The sequence below is a fragment of the Syngnathoides biaculeatus genome, chromosome 13 (assembly GCF_019802595.1).
Source record: "Syngnathoides biaculeatus isolate LvHL_M chromosome 13, ASM1980259v1, whole genome shotgun sequence".
Taxonomy (NCBI): domain Eukaryota; kingdom Metazoa; phylum Chordata; class Actinopteri; order Syngnathiformes; family Syngnathidae; genus Syngnathoides; species Syngnathoides biaculeatus.
In genome coordinates this window covers 27697097-27723730 of record NC_084652.1, presented here as the reverse complement: position 1 = coordinate 27723730, position 26634 = coordinate 27697097, and the positions used below count along the sequence as shown (strand labels likewise).

At 43.6% G+C, this 26634-nt stretch overlaps 1 protein-coding gene across 6 annotated transcripts in view; it reads right to left on the bottom strand.

Moving 5' to 3' along the window:
* The window catches only part of c13h5orf22 (chromosome 13 C5orf22 homolog), a 114109-nt gene that overhangs the window by 4377 nt on the left and 83098 nt on the right, over positions 1-26634 (bottom strand). For all 6 annotated transcript variants that reach the window (XM_061839673.1, XM_061839674.1, XM_061839675.1 and 3 more), the window contains 2 exons: positions 20964-21085; positions 5534-5600 (listed from right to left, as the gene is read on the bottom strand). In XM_061839673.1, coding sequence (XP_061695657.1) covers positions 5534-5600; positions 20964-21085 — 189 coding nt within the window. The remainder of the gene's footprint in view (positions 1-5533; positions 5601-20963; positions 21086-26634) is intronic.

The window sequence follows — 26634 nt, the reverse complement described above, 5'->3', positions numbered from 1 at the left end:
GTCTAGTCCTTGGTGTAGCAAGGATGCGATCACGAAGGTTGGACCTGCTGACCAGTCCTTTTCAATGTGTTGACCATCCTGATTTTGTACATGGTGCATAGTGACCGAATGATTGTCTGACCCTGACCTTCGCTATGTGGGGCCACAAATGGCTGAGAAGTGAGCTCCCCAGAGGCGTGATAACAAAAGCCCATGATAATGCAAATGAATTGCCACGAAACTGAAGCGAAACAAAAGTAAAGATGGCATGGTGCGCAGGGAAGAATTGAATGAGTGGCAAACTAGACGAGACACAGAAACATCAAACGACACGCAGGCAACTTCAACATCATGAACAACAAAGAAGATAAAGGCTGGGAAGCAGCAGAGAAGGAATTCTTCATCACCAGTCATTACTGCAGGTGAAACAGAAGAGCCAAGTCCAAGCCATTCCTGAGGGAGCCAAGGGTGAGCAGAGTAGCCAAAATGGAACTGAGGTGTACTTTGCAAGGTCCAGAGAAGAAGAGCAAGGGAAGTCCGAGATCACTGAGGGGAAAAAAAAAACAATTCCTATGCTCTTGAATCCATGCATGTGTGAGTCATGAAAGAAGCAAGATGACTTGGCGGTCATTGAAGGAGTGGGGCAGCTATGTAGACAAGTTACAATGAAGCTCAGCGTGATGGCTGAGTTGGGAGCACAAAATGTATTTCCAAGGGTGTAACTTTACTATTTATTCTCATTACCAAATGAAACACCCTTGGCCTTCCACCTCTTCACCTGTGCCTGGATAAAGAACTTTCTCACTAACTGATCCCAGAATCTGAGACTTGGCCCCGACTTCTCCTCCATGAGGACGCTCAGTGCTGGCTCACCTCAGGGCTGTGTTAAGCCCCCTCCTGTACTGCCCCTTCAAACATAATTGTTCTCCAGCCCATAACAACATCCTCATAGTGAACTATGCTGAAAACATCCCTGTGATTGGACTCATTTCAGGAGGAGACGAGGCAGCCTACAGAGGGGAAGTCTTAAAGCTGCCAACCTAGTGCTCAATAAACAACCTGACTCTGAACACCACATAAAGAGATCATTGTCAAGGTCAGGAGGCCCTTTAATGACCTAGCCCCCCTCTTCAACAACAGCATCAAGCGTGTGGAGAGGGTCCACAAATTCCAGTACCTCGGTGTTCTCATCGCTTCTGACATCTCCTGGACAGACAACATCTCAGCGATCACCAAGAAGGCACAGTAAGGATACACTTCCTGAGAGTCCTCGGGAAGCACAACCTCAAATCCACCTTGTTGCTGACCTTCTATCGGTCGTCCATTGAGAGCCTGCTTACATTATTTCATTACAGTGTGGTATGGGAATATCACCATGGATGACAGAGAGAGAGAGGCTGGAGAGGGGAGGAAACACAGCTCAGAAAATCATCGGCTGACCTCTCGCCTCTCTGACGGACGTTTGGACCAAATATTTTGGACAAAATATCATCAAGGACACTTACCATCTTAGAGCTGACTTGTTTGACCTGTGACCCTCAGGCTCGGGGCTACAGGTGCATCAAAGCCAGGAATACCTTAATTTTTTGAGTGTAACGCATTTCACACATTTCAGGCTTCAAACATAAATATATAAAATAATTTTTGTCAAGTATCCACAACAAGTGGGACACAATCGTGAAGTGGAACAAAATTTATTGGATATTTTAAACTTTTCTTAAGAAATAAACTGAAAAGTGGGGCGTACAATATTATTCGGCCCTTTTACTTTCACTGCAGCAAACTCACTCCAGACATTCAGTGAGGATCTCTGAATGATCCAATGTTGACTGATGATGATAAATAGAATCCACCTGTGTGTAATCAAGTCTCCATATAAATTTACCTGCTCTGTGATAGTCTCATGAGTCTGTTTAAAGGACAGAGAGCATCATGAAGACCTAGGAACACGCCAGGCAGGTCCAAGATACTGTTGTGGAGAAGTTTAAAGCCGAATTTGGATACAAAAGATTTCCCAAGCTTTAAACATCTCAAGGAGCACTGTGCAAGCAATCATATTGAAATGGAAGGAGTGTTAGACCACTGCAAATGTACTAAAACCCGGCCGTCCCTCTAAACCTTCACCTCGAACAAGGAGAAGACTGATCAGAGATGCAGCCAAGAGGCCCATGATCAATCTGGATGAACTGCAGAGATTTACAGCTGAGGTGGGAGAGTCTGTTCATAAGACAACAATAAGCTCTACGCTGCACAAATCTGGCCTTTATGGAAGAGTGGCAAGAAGAAAGCCATTTCTCAAACATATCCATAAAAGGTTTTGTTTAAAGGTTGCCACAAGCCACCTGAGAGACACACCAAACATGTGGAAGAAGGTGCTCAGGTCAAGTGAAACCAAAATCGAACTTTTTGGCCACAATGGAAAATGATCTGTTTGGCGTAAAAGCAACACAGGTCATCACCCTGAACACACCATCCCCACTGTCAAACATGGTGGGTGCAGCCTCATGGTTTGGGCCTGGATTTCTTCAGTAGGGACAGAGAAGATGGTTAAAAGTGATGGGAAGATGAATGGAGCCAAATACAGTACCATTCTGTAAGAAAACCTGTTAGAGTCTACAAAAGACCTGAGACTGGGACAGAGGTTTATCTTCCAACAGGACAATGATACGAAACATAAAGCCAAAACTATGGAATGGTTCACAGATAAACGTCCAGACCTGAATCCAATCAAGAATCTGTGGGCAAAGTTGAGGACTGCTGTTCACAAACACTCTCCATCCAACCTCACTGAGTTGGAGCTGTTTTTGCAAGGAAGAATGGGCAAGAATTTCAGTTTCTTGAGGTCCAAAACTGATAGAGACATACCCCAAGCGACTTGCAGTTGTAATTGCAGCAAAAGGTGGCACTATAAAGTATTAATGCAAGGGGGCTAAATAATATTGCACGCCCCACTTTTCAGGTTTTTATTTGTTAAAAATAGTTTAAAATCAATAAATTTCGTTCCACTTCACAATTGTGTCCCACTTGTTGATTCTTGACAAAAAAATTTATTTTATATTTTTATGTTTGAAGCCTGAAATGTCGCTAATGGTTGAAAACTTCAAGGGGGTCGAATACTTTCACAAGGCACTGTACGTATTATGGTAATGTGCGCCGCGAACCTGAGATTCCTGATCGGACTTTGCCGTTTCACAATCATTAGCATATTTGTTGCTACTGGACCAAACATCAGAAACGGCTGCCTGTGAGTTTATTTAAAATGAAACTATGACAAAAAAATGTCAATTACAAGGGCTATTCATGGAACCGCTTTTAAAAGAACCACGGCATTTCAAAGTGGCTGAATCGAATGTCAGATTGTGAGGAAGACGAAGGAGAAAATAATCCATCAAAAAGCACGTGGAAGAGTTTTGGGATGTGGGAGAGTTACACACTTAACAAGATGGAGGAAGAGCTGCTACACATTGTAGCCGAACGGCGGGTAAGAGGCCGTGCAATTAGCAGTGTGGGGCTTCGCCTAAAAGCGCTGACAATGATGAGGAATAAAGGGAACAAAAACTCTTAGGATTCAAAAATGTTTCCTCACAAACACCACGGATGGCACAAAGGAGGAGGAAGATGGGATCACTGTTCATGATGCACTGTAGGGGGCATTGGAACTGGACCAAGTTATCAATGATGGGTTCCACAGCGATGCACCAAAGGTACCTCCTATGGATCTTTTTCAGATAAGAGCTGAGTCAGATGCTTCTTTTGAAGGCTTGGCCAAGGATGTGTAATGTAGTGGATAAACTGCACTATGCACAAATGTTTTATGCACAAATATTTCATGCTAAAAATGTTTATGCACAAATTATGAGTTAAACAATGTTAAATTATTTATTTAAAACTAATATGTGTTATCAACAGTTTGAATAAAATATAATACCATCATTGAGCAGTTATTTTAGTTGGTTGAGCAATTCTGGTCCGACAATTACAAGGATCAGGACATGCATATCCTGCGGCCTGTGCCAAGATATATAGAGTACGTCGTACAAGGGCGGCACCAACTACCTGAGACAAATTCCTTGTGCTGTTGGATACTTGGTCAATAAAGTTGATTCTGATGAATGAATGAAGTTTGAACATTTTACGAGCACAAAATTTCAATAATGTTATGAAAAAGGTCATTCTGGAGTACTTATTAAGTTACTCTGCTGTACATTCTGTACAAACATTGATCATTCTTACCATTTTATGGACCCAAAGAAGCTGACTTTTGATACTGTGCCATGCGTTTATAAAGCCACATTGTTTTGTCTCGCCTATGTCACGGCTGTCATAATCACTTCATTCATTCGTGTGAACAACTGCTGAGTTTGCCACCACGATTTTGTCCTTGGGGTTAACAAGCTTTTTCAGGGTGTTGGGGCATTTGAAATGCATTGGTATGTCATGTTTGGAAAAAATCCAGAGGTGGAAAAAAGGATATTAAACTAAGATTATCCAATCTAATTTAAAATCAGTCCATCTTGATACCCAAGTTTGAGATCATTAGCGTCACAAACTGTGCCAAAGGGCTCAAGTCAACAAAGAGTGATTTCTCCTCAAAGTTTAAAACGTTCAAGGCCATCCAAGCTTTGTCTTCAAGACAAACTGTTGACAGGAGCAGTCTTTGGCACATAAATCTGACCATAATCAATTTATCAAAAAGAGGAAATCCTATGCTTTCCTAAAATGGAACCCTTAGACATAGCATAAGTTCAGTCATCTGGGAGGGGCTCAGAGTCGAGTCCAGGATGTACCCTGCCTCCTGCCTAATGATAGGTGGGATAGGTTCCAGCCATAGAAATAGAAAATGGATGGATGGACGGATATCCTACATCTGTTCGACTGGTCAGTCTTTTGGATGCTCACAGGTCAGTGGGTATTTCACAGACACACAGAGGGGCTTTGTGGCCGGTGGAAACCTCGAGATATGGCCATGCCGAGTGTCCAGTCTGGTTAAACTTAAGGGGCCGGGTAAATTCCAAATCCAGATCATTAATTTTTTATAAACTGGCATCCAGAAGTTTTCAGATGATTTTTTTCCTTGTTCTGGCTTTGTAATAAGCTGCTATAACACTAAGGCTTGTTCAATAAATCTTTATCCCAAAACCGCTGCTTTGAAGTCCTCATTCATTCCTGCCCAATGGAAGCTGGTGTTTTCCCAGGGCACCAGTAGCTCAGAACTGCGATGGCGCCGTGGGGCTGCTTTAGATTTTCAGATGGCTATAAGGTGACCGCTTTCTCACAATTTGAATCTGGTAGTTCCGTAGCTGTCTCAGTGTGTGTGCCTTCCATGTGGTACTGAAATGGATGTTGCAGGGGTGCCCGTTTCTGTTGGTGGTGGTGTTTGAATCCTTTTGTAATTATTTTTGTTTTAAGAATCTATAACAGCAGAGATTCCTGAGGCCAATGTGTGTCCTAAACCTTTGCGGGCACAAAATTTCAATAATGTTCTGAAAATGGTCATTCTGTAGTACTTAAGATACACTTCTGTACATTCTGTACAAACATTGATCATTCTTACCATTTCATAATCTGGGTGAGGATTTCTTGACTTCAAACTGGAAACCAGTTGGACAAAACACGCCTTTCTGAAGACAGACAAAAAGGAAAATTAGAGTCTGAAAATCAGTTGCAAATAAAATTAGAGTCAAAGTATCCCGATTGTTTTATTTTGCCAGTGGAAGCTTGTATTTTATCACAAAATTCTCAATACCGTTTTACTTAGGTATTTTACATTTTAAGTCCAACCATGGGTGAAACAAATTGCTGTACAAAAATGAAAAATGTTACAATTTAAAAAAAACAAAACGTAAAACCATAAAACTGAATAAAGACACCAAAACAGCAGTCTCTCACAGTGTGTTAAAATGGAAGGAATATAAATGTTTGGATTATTTTAGCCAAGTTTTAAAAATAAGCAGTGAGTGCTTTTCTTTTGTCATCACCCTCACCCAGTTTAGCCTCAATCACCTCTCAGCTTTCATGTAGACTATGATACCTCAAGAAGCAGCTTAGATGCTTGGCTAACCTAACTTAAGAGGCATGGTGTCACTCAGCAAGAATACGTCGGGCTAGACCTTTTTGAGATTTGAAGACAAATAGCAGAGAGCATACTCTTAAAAATTGAGTTATGCGCTCCCTCTAATTTGTTTCAGTTAATAGGAGAGGAGCAGCATTTTGGACCAACTGAAGAGGCTTGAGGGAGACTCCAAGTGCAAGTACAAGCATTACAGTAATTCAGATGTGATGAAGGCATGGATTGCCATTTGACATTCCTGCTGTGTAAGAAATGTCCTCATCTTTGCCAGTCCACAAAGATTGATTCAAGACAAATTAACTGTTTTTGTTTGTTGAAGATGTTTCACTTTTAACCCAAAAGAGTTCTTGAGTTCCAAAATTTTTAGGTGTGAAGTCACTGTTTTTATGCCTTGTGTGTCGTTTCGGTGTGTTCAACAATAGACTGTTCTTGTTGCCCCATGTGGTTGGTAAAACGACCGTCCTGCAAATTAATCCATCACTCATACATTGGAAAAAAACAGCTCCTTGGGACACTCTTCCCATTCAATGATGTGAGCTTTGGATGTAGAGATTTCAGGACATTATTTGCAAAAGATAGATGATATGTCAAACCTCTATTTTCGAATGGCTTTTCTCGTTTGAAATAGATCAAAATAAGAATCACCTTTATTTTGCCCAGTATGTCAAAAATGCACAAGGAATTGGTCTCCGGTAGTTGGAGCTGCTCTAGTATGACAACAGATAGTCAGAGACAACAGGCAGACACAGAATACTTGAGACATAAAACATTGTGAAGGACAGTCACTAAGCAATAAAATGTTGCTAGTAATCTTGCAATGACTGGACTTGTTTTTTTGACAACTGTCCAAAAAGATGCAGACCTTGATCAATTTAAAGTTTGAATGACTCAGAGCAATCGCCAAGTGCAATGACCATTGTGCAAAGGGCGCCGTAAATTCAAGAAATATATCCTGATCCAGAATTTAGACTTTGTCCTCAAACTAATGTCCGTTCTTCTTGAGATGCAAATAAATCACTGATTCTAGACCCAAAGAAGCTGGCTTTTGATATTGTGTCATGCGTTTCTGAAGCCATATTGTTTTGTCTTGCCTATGTCAAGGTAGTAATAGTAATTCATTCATCCGTGTGAAAAACTGCTGAATTTGCCACCACAATTTTGTCCTTGGTGTTAAGTTTTGTCAGGGTGTTGGGACATTTGAAATGCATTGGTATGTCATATTTGGAAAAAATCCAGAGGTGGAAAAAAGGATACTGAAATAAGATTATCCAATCTAATTTAAAATCAGTCCATCTTGATACCCAAGTTTGAGATCATTAGCGTCACAAACTGTGCCAAAGGGCTCAAGTCAACAAAGAGTGATTTCTCCTCAAAACTTAAGACGTTCAAGGCCATCCAAGCTTTGTCTTCAAGAAAAACTGTTGAAAGGAGCAGTCTTTGGCACATAAATCTGACCATCAACAGTTTATCAAAAAGAGGAAATCCTATGCTTTCCTAAAATGGAACCCTTAGACATAGCATGATAAGTTCAGTTATATGGGAGGGGCTCAGAGTCGAGCCGCTGCTCCTCTCCATTATCATACTCCTCCACTGACCATCCATGAGCAGGACGTGAGGCGGATTTTCACTCAAAAAAAGATGAGAACAAAGTGGCAGGCCCAGACTGTCCCCATCCTCCCTCAAAATCTGCGCAGACCAGCTTGCTCCAGTCTTAGCAAAGATCTTCAACAGGTCTCTAGACTGCTTTAAAGTGCCAACCTGCTTCAAACACTTCACCATCATCCCGGGTCCCTAAGAAACCAACAATGTTGGGTCTAATTAAGAATAAAAATTAAAATAATAAAAAGTAGAGAAATTCAAGCTCTGATGAATTACAGTCTCACAGGACCTGATTGGGGAAACAAACTCCATCCTCAAAAAAGCCCAGCAAAGGATGAACTTCTTGCGGCTTCTGAGGAAGCACTACTTGCCACAAATGCTGCTGAGACAGTTCTACACAGTAGTCATCCTGTATGTACCGCTTCCTGGTACCCGAACCATCAACCTCGGGGCAGCAAAAACAAAGAAAAAAAACTCAAAAAGTAAACTTTGTGGAACCCCAAAAAGTAAAAGGGGACTAAAAACTATTGAGGCTCACAACCACACTGCTATCTGCTCAATAATATCTAAACATAAACCAATTGTTCTGAAACTTTGTAAACAAAGTACCACCCCCACAAAAAAACAATGGTGTTTCCGTGACACTGCTCATCAAACTCGAGATTGTTGCCAGACAGAAAACTAATCAAACAACGGAAAACTGATCACACATCACCCAGTTTGAATTTGATTTCACACAACTCCACTTTTTTCAGTAGTGCAATGATGGCAAGTTCCTGCAATCCTGAATTCAGTTCATCTAAATGTGAAAAAAAATGTCAGACAGGCTTTGAAAACGGGAAATCTGTGTCCTGCAAGAACACCTGGACCTCTTTGCATAATTTGAAATACCTCCAAAGTATAAACACTGTTGAGGTATTCCAGAGTGACGTGCAGCCCCATATTCACCACAACACCCGCTGACCTGATTGCTCGGTAGGCAAACTGCATTTGATCCAGCATGGGACCAGTGATGCTCTTGACGTGGGACGGTACAAGGTGTTTAAAGGACTTCATGACTACAGATGTCAAGGCGACAAGCCTGTAGTCATTCTGACCTGAGATTGCAAGTTTGTTATGGCACACATCCGGTCACCCCCATCCAGACCGACTAAATCTTCAAGGACGTGTGAATGTATGTGGTGCATTAAAAATCAGCCAGTGAAAGGGATGGTGGACCATGGAACAGGGTATAGTGGCGGAACCACCTGGCCAAGTGACCTCCCCAGCCCAACACTACCCTCGCCCCACTGGCAGGTGTATGATACATTAAAACTGGAGGCTTGAGTGGGCAGAAAAGGGGGACTACTGGACTGGAGACAGGCACAGATTTGTCAGGACCACGCTCAGCGTCCATCACATCATTCCTCGCACCAGCCCCTCAGGGGATCTTGAATGAGATGTGAATGTGTTCAGTGTGAAAAATCAGAATCAGCTTTATTGGCCAATTGTGTAAAAACACAAGGAATTTTTCTCCGGCAGCCAGACATTCAAAACAAAGAACAGCAAAGAAACAAGAACAAAGAACAAGACATTTCTGTTTATAGGAACTATTCTTTATAAGACTCGTGCAAGATGTAAAATCTTCTTCATTTAAACAGTTAAGAGATGAGTGTTTCAACATCCCACATTGTGTTAAGCTTACAGAGTGCCTTTACTGGTTTGCGGTTTCTGCTGCGATGGCGCCGCGGGGCTGCTTTAGATTTCCAGACTGCTATAAGGTGACCGCTATCTCACAATTTGAATCTGGTAGTTCCGTAGCACTCTGTGTGAGTGCCTTCCATGTGGGACTGAAATGGCTGTTGCAGGGATGCCCGTTTCTATGTTGGTGGTGGTGTTTGAATGCTACTTTTGTAATTATTTTTGTTTTAAGAATAAAAGAGGGGATGGCCCTCTTGGATGTATGTGAAGAAATACAATAAAATGAAATCAGAGTTTCCGAGGAAAGAAACAGAAAGTGTTCCTGTTAGAATGCTATAGGGGGTATAGGAGGTGTACGCTTGGTTTCATAACGGATGAATTTATGCATATTTGACCTCACATTCTTGCTTGATGTTAGTCAGACTTCACTTTAGCTGTGCGGCACCATTCTGTGAGTACATAGCTGTGAGTACAATGGCCGTCCAACAGTCCGGCCGCATTGAAAAATAGCAGAATGAGTGTGAAAGCGTGGTTTGTTAGACAAGTGACCTCAGAGGTCTATGTGAGGTCTCATGAGCTAGGACGTATGGTTATTGGAATTAAGTATTCACAGCCATGCTTTGTGACAGGATAGAGACGTCATACAAAAATATCAGGGCCGAGGTGCAGTCGTTGTTCTGTTTATGAACACCGAGGGTTCAATTCCCAAAGAAAGGAAACTCTTTGCAAAGAGAAGAAAGGGTACAAGTCTCATGAGTAGTCACTCCTGCTAGAGATCAGACTAAAAGTCTTTAGGTTATGTAGAAGTGAAAGAGGAAAAAAAACAAGGCAAAACAAGACAGCTACCAGTCCAGAAGTATACCCACGGAGCAGTTAAAAACAACATCATGAGGAACAACCTGACAGGGAGAACTACAACTCACAACAGGATAAAACCTGTTAAAGTTTAAGGTATCACTAATAGAACTAATATTCGGTATATATGCAAACATACAGTGCCTTGTGAAAATATTCGGCCCCCTTGAACTTTTCAAACTTTCGCCACATTTCAGGCTTCAAACGTAAAAATATAAAATTAAATCATTTTATCAAGAATCAACAACAAGTGGGACACAATCGTGAAGTGGAATGAAAGTTATTGGATATTTTAAACTTTTTTAACAAATAAAAATCTGAAAAGTGGGTTCTGCAATATTATTCAGACCCCTTGGATTAACAATTTGTAGTGCCACCTATTGCTGCAATGGACCTTTCCGACTGACGATCTTCAGCTTCGCCCCCCCCTTAGCTACATTCCCCACAATTTTCCAAAATGGTGACTGAACACAACAGGTTTGAACTGGTTTCTCTATCGCGTATTCCAGATAATATTGGGGTATGTTTTTTTGCCAAATGCGTCAGACCTGTCCAAGAGAGTTCTACAGAGAGGTCCCAACTATTTCATGCAAGGATATGTACACGGAATTAAAATTTTGGACGGAGGAGGATGCAATGTCAGAGTTACAGCGAAACGTTGGCGATCGATGTAAAAACGTTTGACACCTCACAAACTTCATATTAAAATCCAACAGGATAAAATTGTGGAATCGTACTAACAAAGTGAAAGTTGTTCTCCTGCAATGTATAAAGCACTGATAATAATGAACTCAAACTCAGAGAAGATACTTCTCCCTTACTGACCTTCACAGGACTGAACATTAACTTTTGCAGCTACTTGCCCTGTAGGGCTTATATTACACCACATGCTATGTAGGCAGGTCATGACTTATGAAGTACACACTCAGTTCGAAACTAAAATTACCAGAGCACAGTAAATAGAATAGCATAACTAGCAAATCATATAACAAAAGAATGACACGAAATAATTGACACAAAAGATACATTTTAAATGCTATTTACATGCTCCCAGCATGCTTTATACAGTGAATAAAATAAGTATTTGAACACCCTGCTATATTGCAAGTTCTCTCACTGAGAAATCATGGAGGGGTCTGAAATTTTTATTGGTGCATGTCTACTGTGATGTCGATAATCTAAAAAGAAAAATCCAGATATCACAATGTATGATTTTTGTGATGACCTATGGGCCGGGTGACAAAGAACGGGAAACCCGATCTGCTGTCGCGTGTGCATAATGGGGAAAAAACTAGTCCAGCGCCTATCCTCCCAGAAGCTTGTTTCATTTCACTCTTCACCTGGGAAATTGAAAGTCAAGTCAAAGACTCGCTAAATGACGTGGTCACACATTTCTCTGGACTTCGTGACTGGAGTGCCGGCTTCACAGGGTCACACCACTGTTCTCTCACTGGTGGACCAGTTCTCAAAAATGGTTCATTTCATTCCGCTACCTTAAGTCCCCTCCTCAAAACAAACGTCCGATCTTATGATCAATAACATTCAGGTTGCACGGCCTTCCCACTGATGTGGTTTCCGACAGAAAACCCCAGTTCATTTCCAGGTTCTGGAAAGTGTTTTTTTCTCTTATAGAGGCCACTATTAGTCTTTCCTCAGGTCATCAGCCGGAAAGCAGTGCCCAGACTGAGCGCATTAAGCAGGACTTGGAAGTGGGCCTCCGGTGTCTCGCCTCTCGCAAACAGTGCTCGTGGATCCAACAGCTGATCTGGGTCGAATACGCGCATAACTCTCTTCCCTCAGCATCCACTGGCATGTCCCCCCCTTTCACAAAGCGCATGGTTATCCACTCTCTCTCTTTCAATCCGTAGATTCAAACTTGTTGGTGCCGTTTGCGTTGGCCGTTGTGAGGCACTGCAAGGGAACCTAGGAGCAAGCCCGACAGATGCTACAGCACAAGGGGCTCTCATATAATGCTGCAGCGGACCGTAAGAGGGCGCCAGCTCCAGTCTACTGGGTGATTCAGCGAGTCTGGCTGTTTGCTTAGGGCCTCCCACTCAGAGTGAAATCATGGAAGGTTGCTCCCAGGTTCATCAGTCCGTTTCCTGTTACAAAGGTAATCAATCCAGTCACGATTAAATTAAAACTCTCAAAGGCGATGCGGATCGACCCGGCTTTTCACGTTAGCCTGCTCAAGTGTCCTCATTGGTCCCGCCTGCCAGGCTCCCTCCTCCCCTGTGTATGGTGGACGGGGGTCCTGTCTACACGGTACAAACACCCATTTTACTGTTTAACAAATACTGTTTACATTATTTTAAAAATTCTGGCACAGACATACATGAAAATTCCTCGGAGGAGGCAAATTGTACTTCACATTATTTTGCGTTTCACGGGGGTTTCTGGTCCCCAGTAACCTTGAAAAATGAGGGATTACTGTATTCCTCTTTCAACTATATGCTTCAAAGAAGGGCAATTGCATTCTTGGGATCAAATGCTTATCAAGCAAGTCTCTGCCATTTACAGGAAAACACGTCCTCTCTGTAATGTCGAAGATTATATTCGCCATTTGGTGCTTCAGAACCAAACTCATTTCTGACATTTGGGGTGGGTTGAATTATGGACAGAGAGAGAAATTTTGTGGAGGGAGGGAGAGAGGGATTGAAATTACCCTGGCTAAGGGGAGATACGTAAGGAGGGGGAATCGTCCCTGGGGCTTCCTACCAGTGGAAGGTGCCCTGACCACCACACCAGGGACGCGTCCAAAAAGGTATGAACAGAATTGGTGATAAAGGGCAGCCTTGGTGGAGTCCAACTCTCATCGGAAAACAAATCCCACTTACTGCCAGCAATGTGGACCAAATAACACCTGTCGGGGGATTTGATACCCCATACTCACGGAGGACACCCCGCCCCTCCCAGGACTCCGAGGGACACAGTCAAACACCTTTTCCAAGTCCATGAAACACATGTAGACTGGTTGGGCGAACTCGCATGCATCCTCGAGGAGTCCTTTAAACACCTTGTACCGTCCCACGTCAAGAGCATCACTGGTCCCATGCTGGATCAAATGTAGAGTTGCTCCACTGTTCCAAAGACAGTAAGAAAGCCACATTTTTCCTTCTGAGATCAATCATCCAAACGAACCTTCCTCCCCAGCACCCCTGTATCAGCTCCTCCTTGGCATACCCTGGTGAAGGGGAGATACGTAAGGAGGGGAAATCGTCCCTGGGGCTTCCTACCAGTGGAAGGTGCCCTGAACACCACACCAGGGACGCGTCCAAAAAGTTATGAACAGAATTGGTGATAAAGGGCAGCGTTGGTGGAGTCCAACTCTCATCGGAAAACAAATCCCACTTACTGCCAGCAATGTGGACCAAATAACACCTGTCGGGGGATTTGATACCCCATACTCCAGGAGGACCCTCCGCTGCTCCCAGGACTCCGAGGGACACAGTCAAACACCTTTTCCAAGTCCATGAAACACATGTAGACTGGTTGGACGAACTCGCATGCATCCTCGAGGACCCTGCTGAGGGTGTAGAGTTGGTCCACTGTTCCACAGACAGAAAGAAAGTCACATTTTTCCTTCTGAGATCAATCATCTTGACGAACCTTACTCCCCAGCACCCTTGTATAGATGTTACCAGGGAGGCTGAGGAGTGTGATCCCCTGGTTGTTGGAACACACCCTCCTGTCCCCTTTCTTAAAAAGGGGGATGACCACCTCAGTCTGACAATATAGAGCCATTGTCCTTGATGTCATTGCAATGTTACAGAAGCATGTCAACCAGGACAGCCCCATAACATCAAGAGCCTTTAGGAACTCCGGGAAAATCTCATCCACTCCCGGGGCCCTGGCATTTAGGAGCTTTTTAACACCTTGGTGACCTCAACCGCAGAGATCGGAGAGCCCGCCTCAGAGAACCCAGACACTGCTTCCTCATGGGAAGGCATGTCTGTGGAAATTAAGTCTTCAAAGCATTCTCCCCAGGACTCACAACGTCCCAAGTCGATGTCAGCCGCACCCCATCCTCACAATCCACAGTATTGACGATGCAGCGCTTCCCCCTACTGAGATGCCGGATGATGGACCAGAATTTCCTCAAAGCCGCCTCATTCAACTCTTCCTATGCCCAAAAGTTTGCTTCAGCGACCACCAGAGCAGCATTCTGATTGTTCAGGTGGTACCAATCAACTGTCTCAGGAGTCCCACAGGGCAAAAATACCTGCGTTGTTCCCAGCAGACCCACACAATATGTTTGGGTCTGACATGTCAAACTGGCATCTTCCCCTTTCATCGCAGCCATCTCACCACCAGGTGGTGATCAGTTGATGGCTCCACCTCTCTCTTCACCCGAGTTGCCAAGACAAGCAAAAGTGATTACGCAACCACAAAGTTGATCATCGACAGCCAAACTAGGGTGTACTGCTGCCAAGTGCACCTTTGGACACCCTTATGTTTGGTATGGACAACCCATGATGAGCACAGAAGTCCAGTAATAGAAAACTGCTTGGGTTCTGTTCGGGGAGGTGGGTCTTTCCAATCATGCCCTTCCAGGTCTCACTGTCATTGCCCACGTGAGCACTGAAGTCCCCCAGCAGAACAATAGAGTCCCCAGCCGGAGAGCTCTCCAGCATTCCCTCTAAGGACTCCTAAAAGCGTGGGTACTCTTAACTGTTGTCTCGTGCAGAAGCACAAAATAACAGTTAGGACCCGTCCCCCGACTCGAAGGCGCAGGGTGGCTACCCTCTCGTCCACCACTGCGAAGCCTAATGTACAGGCGCTGATCTGGGCAGCAATAAATATACCCACACCTGATCAGCGCCTCTCATCATATGCAACTCCAGAGTTTAAGAGAGCCCAACCCCTCTCAACAGGAATGGTACCAGAACCTAAGCCGTGTGTAGAGGCGAGCCTATCTAGTCGGAACTTCTCGACTTCACACACCAGCTCAGGCTCCTTTTCTTGCCACAGAGGTGACATTCCACGTATTTAGAGCCAGCTTCTGGAGCCGGGGATCGGATCACCGAGGTCCCTGTCTTTGGTCACTCCCCCAGCTCACACTGCACGCTACCCTCATGGGCCCTCCCACAGGTGGTGAGCCTATGGGAAGGGTCACCCACATTAACCTTTTGGGCTGTGCCCAGCCGAGCCCCATAGGTCCAGGCCTGGCCACCAGGCGCTTGCCTTCCAGCTCCACCTCCAAGCCTGTCTCCAGAAGGTGGCCCCGGTGACCCGTGTCCGGGCAGGGGAAACCTAGATCCAATATTTGTAATCGTTATAGGAGTTTATGGAGCCATGTTTTGTCCGGTCCCTTACCTTTTTGCTGTAGCTGACAATACCAGGGACGTGAAGCCCAAGACAACTTTGCTCCTAGGATCACTTGGACAGACAACCCCCTCCACCATGATAAAGTGACCGCTCAAGGACGTGTCTTCCCATGTTTACAATAAAAATCCTGCAGTCAGTGCAAAATACTGCTGCAAGACTTTTCACAAAGACCACAAAGTTTGTTCATATTACTCCGATGCTGGCCAACTTGCATTTGGCCCAGCTTATATGCAATTTGTCGATAATTTTACTACCTCAAAAAATACACCATGGTTTACAATCCTTCTCACTGACTGTATGTTCCATCCTGAAAACTATTTTAGGGTATACAGTGAAGAAAATAAGTATTTGAACACCCTGCCATAGTGCAAGTTCTCCTACTTAGAAATCATGGAGGGGTATGAAATTTTTATCGTAGGTGCACATCCACTGTGGGAGAGATAATCTATAAAAGAAAATTCAGAAATCACAATGTACGATTTTTTTTAACAATTGATTTGTGTGATACAGTTGCAAGTAAGTATTTGAACTCCTGTCTATCCGCTAGAATTCTGACCCTCAAAGACCTGTTAGACCTGTTAGTCCGCCTCCACTCCATGTATTATCCTTAATCAGATGCACATGTGTGAGGTCGTTAGCTGCATAAAGACACCTGTCCACCCCATACAATCAGTAAGACTCAAACTTGTAACATGGCCAAGAGCAAAGAGCTGTCCAAAGACACCAGAGACAAAACTGTACAACTCCACATGGCTGGAAAGGGCTATGGAGAAATTGCCAAGCAGCTTGGTGAAAAAAACATCCACTGTGACCGTTGGTAATCCATGAAGACGTCATGGTTTGAAATCATCCGTGGCAAGGAAGATTCCCCTGCTTAAACCAGCACATGTCAAGGCCTGTCATGGGAGAAAGTTTTGTGGTCAGATGAGACCAAAATTGAACTTTTTGGTCATAATTCCACTAACCATGTTTGGAGGAAGATGAATGATGAGTTCCATCCCAAGAACACCATCCCTACTGTGAAAAATGGGGGTGGGAGCATCATGCTTTGGGTGTGTTTTTCTGCACATGGGACAGGAGGACTGCATTGTATTAAGGAGAGGATGACTGCGGCCATGTATTGTGAGATTTTGGGGAACAACCTCTTTCCCTCAGTCAGAGCATTGAAGATGGGTCGTGGCTGGGTGTTTCAACATGACAATGACCCGAATCACTTCTTCTTCTTTTCCCGTTAGGGGTCGCCACAGTGTGTCATCTTTTTTCCATCTTTGCCTATCTCCTGCATCTTCCTCTCTAACCCCAACTGCCCTCATGTCTTCCCTCACCACCTCCATAAAACTTCTTTGGTCTTCCTCTCGCTCTTTTGCCTGGCAGCTCCATCCTCAGCACCCTTCCATCAATATACTCACTCTCACCTCTGAACATGTTCAAACCATCGAAGTCTGCTCTCTCAAATCTTGTCTCCAAAACATCCAACTTTGGCTGTCCCTCTAAAGAGCTAATTTCTAATCCTATCCAACCTGCTCACTCCGAGCGAGAACCTCAACATCTTCATTTCTGCTCCCTCCAGTTCTGCTTCCTGTTGTTTCTTCAGTGCCACCATCACTAATCATTACATAATGGCCGGCCTCACCACTGTTTTGTAAACTTTGCCCTTCGTCATAGCAGAGACTCTTCTGTTACATAACACACCAGACACCTTCCGCCAGCTGTTCCAACTTGCTTGGACCCGTTTCTTCACTTCCTTTCCACACTCACCATTGCTCTGGAATCTTCTTTTCCTTTCGGCTTGTCCCGTTAGGGGTCGCCACAGCGTGTCATCTTTTGCAATCTTAGCCTATCTCCTGCATCTTCCTCTCTAACCCCAACTGCCCTCATGTCTTCCCTCACCACATCCATAAACCTTCTCTTTGGTCTTCCTCTCGCTCTTTTGCCTGGGAGCTCCATCCTCAGCATCCTTCTACCAATATACTCACTCTCTCGCCTCTGAACATGTCCAAACCATCGAAGTCTGCTCTCTCGAATCTTGTCTCCAAAACATCCAGCTTTGGCTGTCCCTCTAATGAGCTCAATTCTAATCCTATCCAACCTGGTCACTCCGAGCGAGAACCTCAACATCTTCATTTCTGCCACCTCCAGTTCAGCTTCCTGTTGTTTCTTCAGTGCCACCGTCTCTAATCCGTACATCATGGCCGGCCTCACCACGGTTTTGTAAACTTTGCCCTTCATCCTAGTAGACAATCTTCTGTCACATAACACACCAGACACCTTTCGCCAGCTGTTCCAACCTGCTTGGACCCGTTTCTTCACTTCCTGACCACACTCTCCATTGCTCTGTATTGTTGACCCCAAGTATTTAAAGTCGTCCACCCTCGCTATCTCTTCTCCCTGTAGCCTCACTCTTCCCCCTCCACTTTTCTCATTCATGCACATATATTCTGTTTTACTTTGGCTAATCTTTATTCCTCTCCTTTCCAGTGCATGTCTCCAACTTTCTAATTGTTCCTCTGCATGCTCCCTGCTTTCACTGCAAATCACAATATCTGCGAACATCATGGTCCAAGGGGATTCCAGTCTAACCTCATCTGTCGGCCTATCCGTTACCACTGCAAACAGGAAGGGGCTCAGAGCTAATCCCTGATGCAGTCCCACCTCCACCTTAAATTCTTCTGTCACACCTAAGGCAGACCTCACCATTGTTCTGCTGCCATCATACATGTCCTGTACTATTTTAACATACTTCTCTGCCACACCAGACTTACGCATTCAGTACCACCAATGCATCTGTGGTACTCTTTCTTGGCATGAAACCATACTGTTGCTCGCAGATACTTACTTCTGTCCTGAGTCTAGCCTCCACTACTCTTTCCCATAACTTCATTATGTGGCTCATCAACATTACTCCTCTATAATTCCCACAGCTCTGAACATCGCTTTTGTTCTTAAAAATGGGAACTCGAACACTTTTCCTCAATTCTTCAGGCATTTTTTCGCCCGCTAGTATTCTGTTGAATAAGTTGGTCAAAAACTCCACAGCCATCTCTCCAAATTGCTTCCATACCTCCACTGGTATGTCATCAGGACAAACTGCCTTTCCAATTTTCATCCTTTGTAGTGCCTTTCTAACTTCCCCCTTACTAATCATTGCCACTTCTTCGTCCCTCACACTTGCCTCTTCAACTCTTCCTTCTCTCTCATTTTCTTCATTCATCAACTTCTCAAAGTACTCTTTCCATTTATTTAGCACACTACTAGCACCAGTCAACACATTGCCATCTCCATCCTTCATCACCCTTACCTGCTGCACATCCTTCCCATCTCGATCCCTCTGTCTAGCCAACCTGTAGAGATCCTTTTCTCCTTCTTTCGTGTCCAACCTGGTGTACATGTCTTCATATGCCTCTTGTTTAGCCTTTGCCACCTCTTCATTTGCCCTACGTCGCATTTCAATGTACTCCTTTCGCCTCTCCTCAGTCCTCTCATCTCTTTCCTTCTATGACTCCCTGTATATTGGGGTTCGACCACCAAGTCTACTTCTCCCCTTTCCTACCAGAAGACACACCAAGTACTCTCCTGCCTGTTTCTCTGATTACCTTGGCTGTCGTAGTCCAGCCTTCCGGGAGCTTTTGCTGTCCATCGAGAGCTCTCACCTCTTTCCGAAAGGCCGCACAACATTCTTCCTTTCTCAGCTTCCACCACATGGTTCTCTGCTCTACCTTTGTCTTCTTAATCTTCCTACCCACCACCAGAGTCATCCTACACACCACTATTCTATGCTGTCGAGCTCTGCTCTCCCCTACCACCACTTTACAGTTCGTAATCTCCTTCAGATTACATCGTCTGCGCAAAATATAATCCACCTGCGTGCTTCTACCGCCGCTCTTGTTGGTCACTATATGTTCCTCCCTCTTCTGGAAATAAGTGTTCACTACATCCATCTACATCCTTTTTGCAAAGTCCACTACCATCTGTCCCTTAAAGTTCCTTTCCTGGATGCCGTACTTACCCATCACTTCTTCATCGCCCCTATTTCCTTTACCAATTACAATGTCCATTACAATCTGCACCAATCCCAACTCTTTCGCTGTCTGGGATGCTCAGAACTACTTCATCTCGTTCCTTCCAGAATTTCTTTTTAGATTATCTCTCTCACAGTGGACATGCACCTACAATGAAAATTTCAGACCCCTCCAAGATTTCTAAGTGGGAGAACTTGCAATATCGCAGGGCGCTCAAATATTGATTTTCTTCACTTTGTTCACTGTATATTTCAATAAATGTAGGTGTCGGGAGGCTTGGAACGGATCAGGCTATTTACATGTAAAATGCGTTTCTACTTATGAAAGTTTCAGATGCCCCACAGATTAATTTAATAAAGGTAGGTAACACTGGATTTATGTTACATATGATTATATATTTATATGTATTATTTCTCAAACCAATGTTTTGGCCCAAAACACGTTTTGATCCTTGTTTTCATTCTAGAATACAGTGGTGTATTTTTATTTTTTTTTTAATCGACAAAGGTTTGAATTTGAGTCTAAATGACTCAAAGAAAAGTTTAATCAGTGTATCTTTAGGGGTTTCACACCCTTAAAACAAATAAAAGAAACAACTAGAAAACAAATTAAAAAAGTATCCTGAAAATTAAAAAAGCTCATGAAAAAACAAAAAAACCCTATACAAAAAAACAAAAAACAAAAAAAACTAATTTATTATCATCTGATGAAGAAATAGCAGTATCAGTTGATCGGGAAGACTGAGGAATACTTCCATAAAGATTTGAACCTGTGGTTGTAAATGTTAACTATTCGGATGGTTCTTCGGATGGAAATGATGCGGAGTCTGATGAGAAATCAGTGCTGGGCGTAATGGTGTCCCATGTAATCGAGCCTTTGGTGCGGCACCTCATATGTCACATCGATAAAAATCTTCTCAAACTACCATTAAATGAGAGAGGATTAAGATTGCATTGTCAAGATACAGTACATATTACATGATCTCTTGAATACATTGAGCCAAACCACCGGTTTTCCCTTTAAACTCGCTGATTAGTTATTGGCCCGAAAAATCCCGATTGTGTCAAGCTGAGGTGAAACTGCTCATGTTGCACTTGCAAAACCTTAACTGCCATGTAAAGTAAGTCAGTAAGTTTCTTTCGGCTTGTCCCGTTAGGGGTCATCACAGCGTGACATCTCAGATAAAACCGCATATTTGTTTGGCACAGTTTTGTATGACAATCCTGAGCAACAATGAAACAACTTAACTTACTTTCAACTTCACTAAAATGTCTTCATTATCAAAACTAAAAAAAAAAAAAAGAGAGAGAGAACACTCTGGAAATCAAAATAATAAAGAATAAATAAATAGATAAATAAATAAAGAAAGAAAGAAAGAAAGAAAGAAAGAGGGAAAGAAAGAAAGAAAGAACGAAAGAAAACAGTAACCTCACCCAAGTTTCCTGACCCACTGTGTAACAATCTCTTCTCGATCATCTTCTAGGAGATCAGCAAAAGCTGCTTCTAAATCCTCTAACTGACGTATACGACGATCCACACACTCATCAAGCTGGTCCTAGAAATGTGGACACAAATATAATCATGTTTACAATTTTAACAGTAAGAACATTTCAATGTTTTTGATCATTTAATGGGGAGCACAGTGAAGCAGCTGGAAAAGCCATGGCCTCACAGTTCTGAGGTCCCGGGTTCAATCCCGGCCCCCCCTTTTCATGTTCTCTCGGTGCCTGCGTGGGTTTTCTCCGGGCACTCTGGTTTCCTCCCACATCCCAAAAACATGCACCATTAATTTTTACACTCTAAATTGCCCCGAGGTGTGATTGTGACTGTGGCTGTTTGTCTCAATGTGTCCTGCGATTGGCTGGCAACCAGTTCAGAGTGTACCCCGCCTCCTGCCAGCTGGGATAGGCTCCAGCACTCCCCGCGACCCATGTGAGGATAAGTGGCAAAGAAAATGGAGGGATGGATGGGGAGGGATGGATGGATGATCATGTATCAAGGTAATGATTGAGGTCTGGATATAACCCACAAATGGGATAATAATTCACACGTCCGATTCAAAGGAACAAGTCCAGCTTGCTCTTATAAAATGTGGGGAACAAAATGAGAAGAGAATATGGACTGCAGACAGCAAGGTGAATGACGAGTGAGGACATCTTCCTTACAGTTACAAGGATCTGGGTTCGAATCGCGAAGTCCTCCACCCTCACTATCTCTTCTCCCTGTCGCTCATCGGTCCCTCTCCAACCCTCTCATTGAAGTACATATATTCTGTTTACTTCATCTAATCTTTGTTACTCTCTTCCAGTGCATACCTTCATCATCAGAATCTGAATCAGAATCAGCTTTATTGGCAAACAAGGAATTTTTTTCCAGGAGTTGGTGCTGCCCTGGTACAACATTCAGAACAAAGAAGAGCAAAGTAACGAGAAGAAAGAACAGGAGACATTTCTGTTTATAGGAACTATTCCTGATAAGAGTCACAGATGTGCAAGATTGTAAAGTGTTCCTCATTTAGATCAGGTAAGAGATAAGTGTGTGCCAACGTCCCACATTATGTTAAGCTTGTATAGGGTGCCTTGACCCATTCACGGTTCCCGTTATAGACCAGTGCAATGACAATAGTGCAAAGGGAGCAGTTTAAAGTGATGAATCGTGCAATAGTGTACAAAATATATGACTAATACTCATCTTGACTAGACAAGCAGAATGTGAGGGTGTGTCCAAACAATGACACAAACCAGAAGATAGTAGGTTCACTGATCAAGAGTTTAATGACTTAATTGCCAGAGGGAAAAAACTTTGAATATCCCAAAGGGATCGTGCCCGCTCTGGACCTGGTTCGAGTTGTCTGCAAGTCTTCAATAGTGGGTAGGGTGGTGCCAACAATCTGTTCAGCGGTTTTGATTGTCCATTGCAGTCGGATTTTGGCCTTTTTTTGTGCCGGCCCCAAATCAGACTGTGATGGAGGTTCACAGTACTGATTGCATGACCGCTTTGTAGAACAGTCTTAGCAGGTCGTGACAAGCCATGCTTCATCAGAAGCCGCAAGAAGTACATCCTTTGCTAGGCTTTTTTTTTTTAGGATGGAGTTAATGTTCGTCTGTCACTTCAGGTCCTCTTAGACTAATTCCCAAAAAGTTGAAGGTCTTGACGGTTGACACAAGTTAGATGGAAAGCGTCAGGGGGAGCTGTGGTGAAGGATGCCTCCTGAAGTCCACAATCATCTCTACAGTCTTTAGAGTGTTCAAACCCTGGTTGTTGACCACACCAAATCTCCAGTCTCGCCACTTGCTGTTGATCCGCAGACTTGTTGCCATCTTTGATGAGGCCGATGACCGTGGTGACATCTGCAAACTTCAGGGGTTTGACAGTTGGATGTCTCAAAGAGCAGTCGTTTGTGTAGAGCAAGAAGAGTAGAGGGAAGAGGACACAACCTTGGGGTGCACCAGTGCTGATAGTGCATGTGGATGAGGTGGTGTCCCCTAGCCTCACCTGTTGTGTTCTGCCCGTCGGAAAGTTGTAGATCCACCGGGAGATTGCAGGTGAGATGCTGAGCTGGAGAACTTTGGGGAGAGGAGTTCTGGGATGATGGTGTTAAACGCTAAGCTGAAGTCCACGAAAAGGATCCTCGCATTTGTATCCTTGCTCTCGAGATGTTCAAGGACACAGACCTGTTAGCTCAATTGGCAAACTGCAGTGGGTCCAGCTGGGGACTTGGGACGCTCTTGAGGTGGTACGGCCCAAGGTGTTCAAAGGACTTCCTGACCACAGATGTTGAGGCAACAGATCTGTAGTCATCAACAGCTGAGACTGCTGCTTTTTTGGGGACCGGTATCATGGTGGAGCGTTTCAAGCAGGTTGGCACTTCACACAGTTCTTGAGACCTGTTGAAGATCTTTGTGAAGTTAGTCTGCACAGACTTGAGGCAGGATAGGGACACAAGGTCTGGGCCCGGCGCTTTATTGGTCGTTGTTTGAAGATCTGCCTAATGTCCCCTTCATGGATATTAAACGGTGAAGTGGAAGGTGGTGCGGCTTGGTGAGTGCATGGTGTGGAAGTGTCCAGTTTGAACCTGCAGTAAAAGCTATTTTGGTCGTCGGCTTGCTCTTGTTTTCTACTAGGGGGGAACGTCGCTTGTAATTGACCCCTCCGTACAGGGCACTTAACCACGCCTCCTGAAGTGACGTCACGCCATGTGCGCTGACGTAAGACAAACAATTAGTAAAAATGGCAAATACAATACAATACATTCTTAACTGAGACAGACGTCATGCTTCTGATTTCATTCAAATCAACGATATATTATAGATTCTAAATACAATACATTCTTAACTGAGAGAGACGGCATGCTTCTGATTTCATTCAATCATTCATACGTAGCAATGTTATGCTAGCGAAGAACGTCTCATTCATTTATACGAGACGTGTATTGAAAATCAAATATAGGGCATATCTTCGTGCAAACAGTCTGGTTAAGCTTCGGCCGCGAGGCGGCAAGAAAGCAACACGTTTGTACAGTCCGATCATCGCTAAATAACGCTCAACAAAGAATAAGTGTGTCAATCGTTCACACGTAGCAATGTTACGCTAGCGAAGAACGTCTCATTCATTTATACGAGACGTGTATTGAAAATCAAATATAGGGCATATCTTCGTGCAAACACAGTCTGGTTAAGCTTCGGCCGCAAGCCGGCAACAAAGCGACACGTTTGTGCAGTCCGATCATCGCTAAATATCGCTCAACAATGAATAAGTGTGTCAATCGTTCACACGTAGCAGTGTTATGCCAGCGGAGAACGTCTCATTTATTTATACGAGACGTGTATTAAAAATCAAATTTAGGGCATATCTTCGTGCAAACACAGTCTAGTTAAGCTTCTGGCCGCGAGCCAGCAAGAAATCAATACGTTTGTGCAGTCCGATCATCGCTAAATATCTCTCAACAAAGAATAAGTGTCAATCGTTCACACGTAGTAATGTTATGCTAGCGAAGAACTTCATATTCATTTATACGAGACATGTATTGAAAATAAAATATAAGGCATACCTTCGTGCAAACCTATCTGTTCCGGTTGATATTAGATGGATTTAGTTGATGATGCGGTCTTCCACAAAGTTTGATCCATCAAAGGCATTTTTCGTACTGGGTCTTCGGTTTTGGAAAGGGTATGAATCGAACTCCACCAACTAGTCTTTCAGGATACCTGTCGTCACTATTACAAAGACTACACCTCTTAACCATATTTTTTGTTAAATAACCCAAATATGCGATAAAACGCTAACGAAACCGATACTGGACCATGCAATGTTGTCTGAGAAAATGGCGGGAGCAAAAAGGGGCATGGTTTATGCAGATCTCTGGCTTCTGATTGGTCAATGATGCGGATTGCGCAATATCCAAGGAGGGGTCAATTAGGGAGCGATTTAATCTGTACCAAACTGATTTGGAGTCATTAGCGCCGAGATGTTTTTGTAGTTTTAACTGTCTGGTCCATCTTTGCAATGTTAATTTCTTTTGTCAGATGGTTTCTAGGGCGACTCTAGAGGGATCTATCTCCACAACGACATGCAATTTCTTTGGCCTGGCAGAGTTGCCAAACTCTGGCTGTAAAACAGATTTCATTAATGAACGTGTGAAGTTTTTGTCGATACACACGCCTCCTCACAGAAACTGGCACGTGGTAACAATATCCATGAATTCCTCTGGGCTGCACGCTGAATTTTCAAAGACAAAACAGTCAAAACAGCTTTGAAGTTCAAGTTTGACGTCGTTTTTCTACTTTTTAACATTTTACTAAAGGCTTCGCACACTTAAGTGCTTGCCTGTATATTAATTACAGCAAGCAGTGATCAGAGGAGCCAATGGGTGCATGGGGAATTGCACGATATGGATTTTTAATGGAAGTATAATAATGGTCTTGAGTGTTATTTGCCCTCGTCGGACATTTTACGTACCGCTTATATTTAGGGAGTTCGTGGGTAGGTTTAGCTGTGTTAAAATCTCCGAGGATAATGAGCAGTGAATCTGGGTGGACCACTGTCAGAACCATTATTCAAAAATGGTGAAAACTCTGTGAACAATGTCAAACATTCCCAGGAGTGGACAAACAACAAAAACTACTCCAAGAGTGTGGCGACGACCTTACCAGGAGGTCACAAAAGAACCTCAAACAATACCTAAAGACCTGCAACCCTTGCTGGTCTCAGTTAAGGTCCGTGTTAATGACTATACCATAAGAAAGACCCTGGACAAAAATATAATTCATGGGAGAGTTCCCAAGGGGAAATCCCTGCTTTCATCAGGCATCTTCTCACACGCGAGTACTCTGTTGAATAACTTGGTCAAAAACTCCACAGCCACCTCTCCAAATTGCTTCCATAGCTCCACAGGTATCTCATCAGGACCAACTGGTTTATCATTTTTCATCCCTTTAGTTCTTCTCTAACTTCCCCCATTGCCACTTTCTGCTCCATCACACTTGCCTCTTCTACTCTTCCTTTTCCCTCATTTTCTTCATTCATCAACTCCTCAACGTATTTATTCCATCTATTTAGCACACTATTGGAAACAGTAAAAACATTGAAATTTCGATTCTTAAACCACCCTTACCTGCTGTACATCCTTCGCATCTCTATCCCACTGTCTGCCCAACATGTAGAGCTCATTTTCTCCTTCTTTCAAGTCCAACCTGGTGTACATGTCAAATTCCTTTTGTTTAGCCTTCGCCAGCTGAACCTTTGCCCAACGTCGCATCTCACTGTATTCTGGTTGCTTCTTCTCAGTCCTCTCAGTGTCCCACTACTTCTTCGCTAACCTCTTTCCTTGTTTTCCTGTATTTTGGGTTTCCACCTTCAAGTCTCCTTCTCCCATTTCCTACCAGAAGTCACACGAAGTACTCTCCTGCCTGTCTCTCTGAACACCTTGGCTTGAGGAGTCCACTCTTCCAGGAGCTCTTTTTTTTCCATTGAGAGCCTCCTCTACATCTTTCTGGAAGGCCGCCCAACTTTATTCCTTTCTCAGCTTGAACCACATGGTTATTTGCTCTACGTTCGTGTTCTTAATCTTCTTCCCCACCACCAGAGTCATCCTACACCCCCCCA